This window comes from Volvox carteri (genome assembly GCF_000143455.1).
Source record: "Volvox carteri f. nagariensis unplaced genomic scaffold VOLCAscaffold_106, whole genome shotgun sequence".
NCBI classification, from domain to species: Eukaryota; Viridiplantae; Chlorophyta; class Chlorophyceae; order Chlamydomonadales; family Volvocaceae; genus Volvox; species Volvox carteri.
The window spans coordinates 93,036-105,273 of record NW_003307649.1 but is presented as its reverse complement, the minus strand read 5'-3'; the positions used below and the strand labels follow the sequence as shown (position 1 = coordinate 105,273).

The following is a 12,238-nucleotide window of genomic DNA, read 5'->3' as shown; positions in this document are numbered from 1 at the left end:
CGGGGAGGGCATCATGGCGGAAGGTGGAGGAGTGTGAGTGGGTGGAGGTAATAGCACCCCTAGACGATGATCGTTAATCCGGCAGATTCCGTTGGATGCTGGTGGTGGGTGCTGAACCTGAGCGATCCACTGAGAAGTTGACTAGGGTGACTGGATCAGGGTGGTGCCCCGAAATACCCGCGGGGAAGGCAGAGGGTCTGCCGGGTAGCGGCCGCAGGGTGAAGATATGAACCCCCTGTCCCACACATCATACATATGTACGCACATGTTCCCAATCACATATGCATACTCACATACGCGCATCCGCCCTCCCTCAGCCATTTATAACTGGTCCCTTAAAACATACGTACATACATACATACACAGTTACGTTGTATGTGTAAACACACACACACACATACACATACATACACATACATCCAAGCGCACACATCCAAACACCAAGCGCGCGCACACACACACACACACACACACAGAGTCAATGCGGCCCGCAGGTGGCCCGAGAAGCCGTTTTTTCCTCTCTTACTGCGTCTCGACTTGCACGCACGCAATCTATGCCGTATGCAGTATCCGTATATGTACACGGTGTTACACACACACACACACACGTCCCCCTGCACCCCACCTGGAAGTAGTGCAGCTGCCCCTCGCTGAACCCCGGCAGGATGGTGGCCACCAGCTGCCTCAGCTCCCCCATATCCAGGTGGCCTGAGCGGTCCGCGTCGAAGTGGTCGAACATGTCCCGAAACTTGACCCTGAAGAGGGCGGGTTTCCGCATGTGTGTATGTGTATGTGTGTATGTATGTGTGTATGTGTGCGTGTGGCGTTGGTTATGATCTGAGCCGTGATGTGTGTGTGTATGTGTGTGCTGTGTTTGTCTCGGGGTGTGTGTGTGTGTGGAGGGGGGGGCGGGGGGGGGCGGGGGATGAAAACGCAAGATAGGGTAACATAATGCCAAGGAAATGCGAGTGTATGTTTGTGTGAGAGAGGGGGGGGAAGGAGGACGGGAGGAGAGTGTCGGGATAAGATGGGGCATGTACGACATGGAGGAGGGAGTGTGATGTATGGGAGTACGATATGACCAAATTCACCCCGTCAATTTAGTTGACGTCTAGGTTTTAAAGTTATGCTTCCCCCTTGTTAACTCAACCCCCCCCCTTAACTCATCCTTCTTCTTCTTCTTCTCCCTCCCCCTATACCCCACCTCATTCCCTCCCCCTTACCCACGCACTTATTAGTTCGCAGATAGCCGTCCAGCGCGGCGAAAAGCCCTCCGTCATCTCGCCGCTGCATCATCCGCAGCACGCCCCCCCCGTCCTGCACCCCCACCACCTGCGGCCACTCCCCAGGAACCACCTCCTGGTACACAAGTCCCGTGGCGGGGTCGAGCTTCAGGGCACGACCTGTGTTTGGGTCGTACACGTCCTCCAGGACCCACTCCGCGCCACCTGCGTGTGTGTCCGTGTGTATGTAGGATTGTTTGTAGGTGTGTGTAGGTGTGTATGTAAGGGTGTGTGTAGATTTGTGTGTAGGTGTGTATGTAGATGTGTTTTGTGAATTGAAGTGAAGGGGGGTTGAGGCAAGCAGGCTCTCTGAGGAAGCCAGGACCTCCATAACACAACAATACACCCACAGCCCCCCAACAGTACTCAGTAACCCCTAGGGGGGGGGGCATCTGGCACACCCTGCGGCGGTCAAAACTTGGGGCGGTTCAACGCTCGTCCGCTCTCCAACCACCATTAATGAACCAACCACCACGAACCAACCAACCAACTACCAAAGGCCAACCTGGCATGGCGGCAAGAGAGGCTTGCCGGGAGAGGGGTGGTCGGCTCGTCAGGCTGTTGTTGAGCTGCACCTGGCCTCCTCCAACTCCTGCCCCTGTTGCTCTGTGCACCTCCGCGGCCCTCAGCGCGTGAAGGAGCTCCGGATAGCTCACCATGCCGTCACCGTTAGCGTCCAGTCTGTACACCGGAGGCAGGGGGCATGAGATGCGGTTCCGTGCGCCGTAAGAAAGCGAAAAGTACGACCCGTACGGCTCCGTACACTTACTCGTACATGTGCGCCAGCAGGTATCTTATCTGGTCCTCCCCCAGGCCGGGTACTGCTTGTGCGAAGAACCTGGCCAGCTCTGTGGGCTCCAGCCGGCCGTCTCCGTTCACATCGAAGCGGGAGAAGACGGCGGAGGCGGTCTCGCGGTTGGCGCGAAGGTAGTCCGTCACACGGCGCAGGACGGACTGGGAGGATGCGGGGGAAAGGGGGGTGTTGAACGGAAGAGGAAAAGAGGGGGCTCATTCTATTAACACACACACACACATGAGCACCTTCTTTTCCAAAGAGCTCCTTTGCGGCCACGGCTTTTGCCGTACATGGACCCCCTGCCACAACCCAACTTTCTCGCCACAACCTTTAACCCCGCCTTTCTCACATTCGCAACCTGCTCCCTACCCTTCTGCGCAAATCCTCGTCTTCGCCCCTATTGCAAAATAAATTCCTTCCCCACGTCTTAGGCACTACGGGGCTGCATGCACATGCTCCTAGTGCGCGCGGGTTGGCGGGAGCCACATGTGGCCCCTGCGCCTGCACACACACACACACACACTTTTTTAACTACCAACTGCCTCTCCTCCCAGTGGCCTTTCTTATGCGTTCTTTCCACCCCAATTTTCCATTTCTAGCTTCTTTGCGTCCAATGCGTCATCACTTCTCAAGTCCGTCATCTAGTACGACACCTTTTGCGTCCTTAAAGTTTTGTTATGTGCTCTCGCTCACAAATGGGCCGATTAGCTCAGTGGATAGAGCGGAGCTTTCCTAAGGCTCAGGTCGCAGGTTCGACCCCTGTATCGGTCGAAAGACATGTCTTGAGCGTTTTATTATAGCTACTTCACAACCGCCGACTGGTTAGTTAACCTTTCTTTACTTCTGGCGCATCAGCCTTCCTTCACTTGCTCGTGGTTCGTCTTTTCCCCCCTCAACACCCACTCACGCTCCTGCCCGTGTTTATTCGAATTCTGCATACACCGCATGCTCCCCCGTCCCGTCTTTCCCCCTCACCTGCACATCCGGGCTTGCCGTCCCCGTTCCGCCCGCCGCCCTCTCCGCCGCCAGCCTCTTGGCCGCATCCAGACACGCCTTCGCCGCCGCCAGGAACTCCTGCTGCGTGACGTGTCCGTCTCCGGAGCTGTCCAACATGGCCATGACGTAGCGCACCTCCGCGGCGCTCACTCCGGGAACCAGCTGCGACACCAGCTGAGCCAGCTCGCCCACCTCGAGCGTGCCGCTGCGGTCGGTGTCGAAGCTGTCGAACAGGTCGCGGAATTTGACCTGTGGGTCCGGGTTTCCCGACGGGGGGCGGGGGAAGGGAAAGGGAGGGACGAATGGGTAAATGATGGCGGGTGCCACGGGCCATGAGAGGGAGAGGGCTTGCGAGGGGGGCGGCGTGATCGTGCGGGAAGTACGTGCAATGTGAACTGAGGGAGAACTGAGGAAGGCGAGACTCAACGAGGGCTATAGGAAACCAGATGCATTCAAGAAGACAATACAACTGTCAACGACGTTTCTAAAACCCTAAAAACCCTAAGTCCGTCCAAAGCGTTACAGTGCCGGGATCCAAGGCAACGACGGTACTCGCGGTAAGGAGAGTGGGGAGGGGGGGGAGGAACAGCAAGAGGGAGGGGAGGGAAGGGGGGTATGGGAGGACTGGGGTACTGGGGTGGGGGCGTTCCAAGCGCAGTTCACTGTGTCCCTTTTGCTCGTGCTTGTGGCCCCCTGCCCCAGATGCCTCCCCCTTGCCCCTCTCCCCACCTCCTTCCCACCACCTTCCCTCCTTGCCCCTCTCCCCACCTCCTTCCCACCACCTTCCCTCCTTACCCCTCTCCCCTTTCCTCAATTAAATTGTGGAGGAATAGGACCCAGACGGACAGGTAATCCTTCCCCGTCCCCCTTCCCCGTCTTCCCCATCCCATCCCTTCTCTCCCCCTTCTCTCCCCCTTCCTTCCCTTCCTTCCCTTCTCTCCCCTTCGTCCCGTTCACCTTGTTATCTCGCAGATACTTGTCCAGGTTGGTGAACAAGTCCACCACCACATTACGAGAGCGGGCAACCAAACGGTTGTCCTGCCACCTGCCCACCAGCTCCGGATAACGGTCCTCGGGAGTGTCAGCATATACGGCACCTGTACGGCGGTCCAACAGGTATGTACGACCCTCCCAGGAGATGGGCTCCAACAGCCACTCGACGACTCCCGACCCCGTGCTGATGCGACGGAGGGAGGGCGTCGAACCGCGGCTTAACGACGATGATGCGCGAGGTGTCAGGCTGTTGTTGAGCTGCGCCTGGCCTCCTCCAACTCCTGCTGCCCCTGTTGCTCTGTGCACCTCCGCGGCCCTCAGCGCGTGAAGGAGCTCCGGATAGCTCACCATGCCGTCACCGTTAGCGTCCAGCCTGTACACCGGAGGCAGGGGGCATGAGATGCGGTTCCGTACGCCGTAAGAAAGCGAAAAGTACGACTCGTACAGCTCCGTACACTTACTCGTACATGTGCGCCAGCAGGTATCTTATCTGGTCCTCCCCCAGGCCGGGTACTGCTTGTGCGAAGAACCTGGCCAGCTCTGTGGGCTCCAGCCGGCCGTCTCCGTTCACATCGAAGCGGGAGAAGACGGCGGAGGCGGTCTCGCGGTTGGCGCGAAGGTAGTCCGTCACACGGCGCAGGACGGACTGGGAGGATGCGGGGGAAAGAGGGGGAAAGGGGGTAAGACGAACCACAGACGAGTGGAAAGGGGGAATCACTTGCAAGAAGAAACAAAGACCGGAGATTTGAAGGGGTTGCGGAGTGGGGGAAAACGACGAACCACGAACGAGTGAAGCTGCTGCCGAGGGGGAGGAGGGGGTTTTAGGAGAGGCGAGGAGCAAGGGTAAGTCGGAGGCCCCTCTTTGGGTTACACGGTTTACATGGGAAAATAGAGCGAGATGGGAAGAAGCTGGAAGAAGCTGAGGCCGATGTTCGGCAATTGAGTGATTCGACTCTTTCAGCTCCATGCATCATCAATGACAGGCGCGCGAGCTGGAGGGGTGAGCTTAGGAGTTTCGAAGGCTGTGGGCGACAGGCGACAGAGGGGAGCCCCGGGCCCCCTTGGCCAGACCGCCAGCTAACGGGGAGCTGACAGACAGGCAGGCAACCGCGTTGCCTTCCCACAGCCTCCCTTACAGTGCTCTCTTCACGCCAGTTAACACGGCCCAGGCAAAGGAACGGGGTCCCCTTACTTGAACCCCCCGGGGGCCCCCCGTCCCGTCTTTCCCCCTCACCTGCACATCCGGGCTTGCCGTCCCCGTTCCGCCCGCCGCCCTCTCCGCCGCCAGCCTCTTGGCCGCATCCAGACACGCCTTCGCCGCCGCCAGGAACTCCTGCTGCGTGACGTGTCCGTCTCCGGAGCTGTCCAACATGGCCATGACGTAGCGCACCTCCGCGGCGCTCACTCCGGGAACCAGCTGCGACACCAGCTGAGCCAGCTCGCCCACCTCGAGCGTGCCGCTGCGGTCGGTGTCGAAGCTGTCGAACAGGTCGCGGAATTTGACCTGATCCGAGGCGTCCGGGTGTCCGGCGGGGGGCGGGGGATAAGAGGACGGGGGAAGACAGGGTTTGCAGGATAGGACGTGAGGAAGGCGGCGGAGGCGGAGAAACGGAGAAAGAGAAGTCAACTCAGGGTTCAAGGGCCAGGCGCTTTAGAGGGCCAGGAGTCCAAACGGACCATAGGTGGATATAGGCAGGCAAGGTGCGGTCGGGTGGGCAGGGAGGGTATGGAGTAGGAAGGGATCATTACGGGTGGCCTGATAGGTGGGGTGGCCTTAGGTTTGACCCGGGATTTGGGTTTTGGGTCCGGGGCGTTTTTGGAGGCGTGTCAGGAGACTGAGTTGCATGCGTACAGGACGTGGCTGGACGTGGCTGCACGCACACGCCCACTATAGAATGGCGCGAGAGTACATGGTAAGGAGACGTAAGGACACACGGGATGCAACTTGGTGCATAAAGAAGAGGACCCAGACGGACAGATAATCCTTCCCCGTCCCCCTTCCCGTCCTTCCCCGTCTCCCTCATCCCTTCCCTCCCCCTTCCCTTCTCTCCCCCTTCTCTCCCCCTTCCTTCCCTTCTCTCCCCTTCGTCCCGTTCACCTTGTTATCTCGCAGATACTTGTCCAGGTTGGTGAACAAGTCCACCACCACATTACGAGAGCGGGCAACCAAACGGTTGTCCTGCCACCTGCCCACCAGCTCCGGATAACGGTCCTCGGGAGTGTCAGCATATACGGCACCTGTACGGCGGTCCAACAGGTATGTACGACCCTCCCAGGAGATGGGCTCCAACAGCCACTCGACGGTACGGCCACCGCTGCCGTACATGCTGCCGCCGGCGACGCTAGCGCCGCCGGCGCTGCCCGGGGGCGTGTAGCTGGCTATGGAGGATGACGATGAAGTACGGACGTGTGTTGCGGATGCACGGTCTGCGTGTACAGTTCGGGGTCGTGCGGGAAAGCGGCGAATTCACACAGATTGGCAGAAACGGAATTGTCGGAGAAGAGTCGGATTTCCTTTTACAGAGAGAACCGAACTACCGGACTTTTAACGAACTCTTAATGGACGTAAGGGGAATAAATTCCCCGCCAATCTGTGTCTTATGTGCGCGAGGCCCTTCACCCAGCATAACTTCCGACCTGCCGCCCGACGCTTCTCAAACCGTAAGAACAACCATTGCGTGGCTAGAGTTGGGTTAGCTAGAGCTGGGTTGGATTCGGGGATGGTCAACGTACTCCGACCACGCGACACAAAGACAACAACAGTTTATTTCGTGACAGATCCAACAGTGTCTCTGCCGCAGTAGAGCGTCATGTGCCCCACATGTGGGCCCCCCCGGCAGGCACCTATGTTACCATGTGGCCCATTTATGCCCAGCGACTGATGTACTCCCCCTTTTTTGGCTACATCCTGAGGACGTGAGGTACATGCAGGTGCCCGCGGTCCGGCACACACGTACTCAAGGTCATGCTTGCGCGGCTGCTCTCCACCGATTCCCGCACGAGCCGGGGGTCCTCCCTCACTCCAGGCGCCAAGTTACGCGAGCTCATGTGCGCCATGCTGGCGGTGACGGAAGGAACAGCTCCGGGTCCCGATGCTACTGCTGTGGCGGAATTAACAAGCTGCCGTGCGCTGCTCCTCTGCCGATCGGGACGGGGCTATTAAGTGAATTGAAGATGTTGATATAAGCATGAAATGTTGTTGAGTTCGGGACTTGGGCTACTTGGCAGCAGGGCCCTTGGGAACCTGGCCTGCCTTAAGCACGCTGCCTTCAGATACAACGCCGGGACGCGACCCTGACGCTTGCATCTTAGAAGAGCATGAAAAATACAGTACTTGTTGCTTTCTGTGCCGTTTCAGACGCAAATACCTTAGACTGCTTCCTGAGCTGGGTGACGACTACCAGTAACCGCCCCGTAGATTTACCCGCAACAATATGATGTTATAATTTAGGAATAGATGTCGGGAAAATACAGTTTGCGACAAAGTTCAAAGGACAGACGAACGTCTTGGAAGCAGTCAACGTTCCGACAGGAACTGCAGTTAGCCCAAAATAGTTAGCGAGGTCAGTTGGTCACACCTTTTTTATATACACGCGACATAATATCTCAACGTCGTATGCACCGGGTGGTAAGCGACTATGGACACCAACATTTCATCGTACGCAAGCGACCTAGCCTGACTCACTGTCCCGTTTCTCATCACATCATTTCTTCCATATCTCATTTTAGAGGAATGCACCTGTCAAGTTTGAAGGCACCCAAACGCCAAGGATAATTTTGTCGAGGTCGCGCACACCGTTCAACCACAAGCATCGAAATCTACAAGCAGCAGTCTGCCTTCACCAGACTCCGCTATGCATTTAATTGCCTTCTCCCCGAGCTCAACCTCGATGCCCATATCGCTAAGCAGTACCATCGTGCACGCCCCGCTCGACATCTGCCCGTCCTCCCTCACATCACCATCACCGCCCACACCAACCGCAAATCCACCGACAACGATCTCGCTAGACGCATCTACGGGAACCTCCGCACCACGAACCAGCTGCACCAGGGCCCAATACTGCCCATTCGCGGGCGGCTGGTTCTGATAAGTTGACCAAGGCACCACCAACCGCCCTTTTGACCCGTCACAGCTTTCGCGACCAACTCCGCTGCCGCCGATACCGCTGCTGTTACTGCTCCTGCTGCTGTCGTCCAATTTCATAGCGGTGGTCGCCCTTGCGAGGTCGCACACGAGGCGGTACTTCCGACCCAGCAGCTGCTCCACACATTCCACTCGCCCGCGCTCCAAAAGCGACCGGATCTACGGAATGAAGGCAGGTGGCCAATAGGGGTATGTGTGAAAGGAAGAACCCAAAATAAACCCAAAGCCAGGTCTTCAAAACAGCTCAGAACTCTGGAAACGACTTGTCATGATCCTGGACCCAGACGGACTCAAGCTCTACGGAGCGATTGCTTACTTCAGTGTGATGGAGGAGAGGGGCGGAGAGATGGATCAAATAAGTAATTCGCGAATTTCGCAAAGCTATACGCGTACACAGGTAGATTATATGATATCATGGCGAAGCTAGGTAACAACCTAGGCGAGCCGGTAGATCGAGCTGGTAGAGATTGAGAGAGAATCACGCCTGATTGTGATACGCATGCTAGGTATACTAGCTATTACATTGAAGCCAGGAGCAAGCAGCAGCAGCAGCAGCAGCAGTACCGGCGGAGCTGGCGCTCCAGGGGAAGGGTTGGGGTAAGGGGGTTAAGCCGGAGAGAGGGGTCTCAAATGGGAGTTTCAAGTGGGTCAACGGCAACGGCTAATTAACAGCAACGGTTAATCAACGGCAACGGTCAAGGTGGAGACAGAAAGAAGTCCACTGTCCCAAAACCCAAATCAGGGCCCTGTACCATGACGGTTGGTGGAATAGAGATGATGACCATTGATGGTTAGCAGTTGGTTGGTACGACAGCGAGGCAGTACACTCTTACAAAGGTCGTACAAAAGGATATATCGGCACGGCTTGGGGTTGATCTGGGTCACGCAAGTATGTTAGCCAGTGTTGGTGTGGTGTGGTGTTGTAAGGGGCTCCTCACTAACCTTGTGACAACCCTTCCACCCCAACTCCTTAACTTCACGCAAATATAAGAAATCTGCTGAAGTTGTGCGGCTTCTCTGTCACCAAACCTACTTCCTTGTTCCCCCCTTCCCCCAAGTCAGTGACGAAGTTAGCCAGAACTGACTGACCAGTTTACCCTTTTCACGAGATCTAGTACTACTACTACGACGACTACGACTACGACTACTAGGATATCCATTCAGTAGCTACAGCTCATCTACACTGCGCTGGACATCAAGGGCCTCGAGGACAACATCACGAGACCAGACACGACGACCACACAAAAATATGTCGGTAATGTTATGGGACTTCACTTCCGGAACGAACCTTGGGTCAGTGACTTCATGATCTGTTAGGACTCACTCACTCACTTGGGGCAGTTAGGTCTACTTTGGACGCCTTCCGGTACTTCATTCATTGTTTCCTCTTGCATATGATCCCCTCCCCAACCCAACTGAACCTTTTTTCTCACCCGTGAAGATGATACACGAGAACAGCTACTGCTGTCCTCGAGTGCAGCCACTGCTCCTCCTCCTCCTCTTCCGCCGCAACTGTCATTACCACCGCCACAACTGTCGCTGTCATGGCCGCCGCCGCCGCCGCTTCCATCTCCATCGCTTAGCTGCCGATGAAGAGAACCTCCCTCCATGTTACCACTACTGCTACTGCTACTACTGCTACTGCTACTACTGTTATTACTGCTACTGCTGCCCCCGCCTCCATGTGGGCCGTTGATAACGCCGCTAGATGCGAGTGGCGTCATCGATAAGGACGTGGACGCCGCCGCAGCTGATGACGCAGCTGATACCGTCCGGTGGTCGTTCGCTGTCATCCCTGAGATTGATGATGACAAGTACGGCACACTGGACAGCAGCGGGGGTCCACTGCTGCTGCAGGTTGTAGTGCTACTGCTAGTGTTACTACTACTGCAGCTACTGCTTAAGCTCGCGTTGATACTCGTGGCTGTAGCGGTCGCTGTAGTGATGTCGTTGCCCAACCGACGACCGTTGGCGGTTGCCGTAGCCTGATCGGGGAGCGTCACCAGGTCCACAATCTCGACACGCATACCGTACTGTCGTCCCAGCCGTACAAGTGTGTCAGCATCGCCAGATGCCTTATATCCTGCCGGTGTGGACGGCAGGAATCAGCTATGTTAAGCGTGCGTCATGGCAGGAAGTACGAATACCAGTGCACGGGCAATAAACTCACTTAAGGCCCTCCACACACAAGGGCAAACATTATAACGGCACAGAACAACGGTGTACAGCAAAAAGGTGACAATGAGTAAACGACAACGGCCATGAAAGGGAGTAACCCCCACTTAGCTGCCTTCAATACTGTTTGTGCTATGCTTTCTGCTATTGTGCGGCAGCTCGGCAGGCATCGCGTGTTTTTACACATGCGAGAACGTTTCTGTTCAAGTGTGATGAAGGTAGGGGAGGATAAGTAAGAAGGCTAGTTGCAGAAGTTCGTTAGTTCATTGTTGAAGCGATTGACAAACCGACTTACCGAAACGGTAGTTGCGGCCTGCCACCACGCCCGCAGCTCCCAGATCGCGAGCGAGCAAGGCAACAAACTGTTCCGGAGACATGGCGCGAATCAGCGAAAACGGCAACGTGCGAAGCCGCGGCAGCGGCGGCGGCGCCCCGAGGGATCGCGTACTGCATCCCTCTGTTGGCGGCTGCGTAACCGCCGCCTGCTGCTGCTGCTGCTGATGCTGTGAGTGACGAGCCCCGTCACCGTTACAGTTGTTACCGTTATCGGTACCGTTGGAGGTGCTGCTACAGATTGCCGCCCAGCTAGCCAGCACGCGGGAGCGATCCTGTGGTGCCGTCAACGGTAGCCGTTGCGGCCACCCCAGCACGGCCGCCATGCCGCTGAAGGACAGAAGTACGGCATCTCCAGCGGTAGCGGTGGCAGCGGCGGCAGACGTGGCAGCGGCAGCGTCCGTACTGACGTCGGCACCGCCGGCCGAGTCGGCACTAATCTCCCTGGCAAGCGCTGCTGCGGCAACTGCCAGCGCGCAATGGCCTCGGTGAAGCGCATCGAACTTGCCGAGAGCAACTACCGAGCCTGCGGTTAGTAGGTGGTTGTTGCGGTTGGCGGTTGGTCAATGGTGTGGTTGCCGCGGCACATAGTGAGGTAGCGGTTGGCGGTTGGGGCATAAAGACAAATATGGAAATCGACCCCGTTGTTAGCCGTACATCTCGTACGGCCCCATCAGACACATCAACTCCACGAAGCAGCTCATATGAAAGTAAGGGTTGTTGTACGACAGTTATATACGGACAGCTGCACAGCACATGCACATGAACGACTGCTTTCATTTAATGCCGGGGGATGCTAAGGACAGTCAGGCATGCAGACACACAGAAGGACGGGTATGTAGCCAGGGCGAATAGGCTTACGAACAGACATACATACAGGCAGGCAGATAGGCAGCCGCTCAGTGCACACAAACCCACCAGGACGTCGTAGCGGAGTCAGCCAGTTGTCGAATCCCGTATCCTCCACCCATAAGGCCCGACCGAGACCCCCCGCAGTAGCAGCTGCCGCAGCCGCCATCAGCCCTGTTGCTGCTACTGCTGCTACTCCGCCGCTGGCACTGGGACTGTCTCCATTGCTACTGCTCCCATTAAAACAACTGCATGTATCTGTATGGCTACCACTGGCACTTGCGACGTTGCTACTGCTACTGCTACTGCTGCCATGATGGCAACATGCATCGAGACGGGAGGGAGAATCCTGAAGAGAATCTTTGGTCGCCATGACGTTGGAGGCGGCGGAGCTACAGGCCGCGGCTCCTGCTGCTGCATTCCGTACGACTGCTACTGCCGCAGCGCCTCCTCCCGTGGGGGGCCAAGAAGTTGCTGGGGCCCTGGAAACCCTCGTGCTACCGCTGCTACAGCCGCTGCCACAGCCGTAAAATGAAAGGGAGGTTGAGCCGTAGGAGGAAATGCCCCGATTCCTTGTTGTGCGCGCAGTGCTACGGCTGCAGGTGCGGCTGCGGCTGCAGCTGCGGCAGAGATTGGTGCTAATCGTGATGGACGTGGCTCTTGGTGCAT

General features: G+C 57.0%; 2 protein-coding genes across 2 annotated transcripts; both read right to left on the bottom strand.

Moving 5' to 3' along the window:
* Positions 1-3,144: 3,144 nt before the first annotated feature.
* Positions 3,145-3,321, bottom strand: VOLCADRAFT_34708 (uncharacterized protein; the record flags this gene model as incomplete). Its single annotated transcript, XM_002958762.1, has 1 exon — positions 3,145-3,321. A coding segment is annotated over one exon (177 nt), but the record flags the coding sequence as incomplete, so codon positions are not given.
* Positions 3,322-5,380: 2,059 nt separating this feature from the next.
* VOLCADRAFT_34406 (uncharacterized protein) lies at positions 5,381-5,587 on the bottom strand (the record flags this gene model as incomplete). The annotated part of the gene is made up of 1 exon (XM_002958761.1): positions 5,381-5,587. A coding segment is annotated over one exon (207 nt), but the record flags the coding sequence as incomplete, so codon positions are not given.
* Between the last annotated feature and the right edge of the window lie 6,651 nt (positions 5,588-12,238).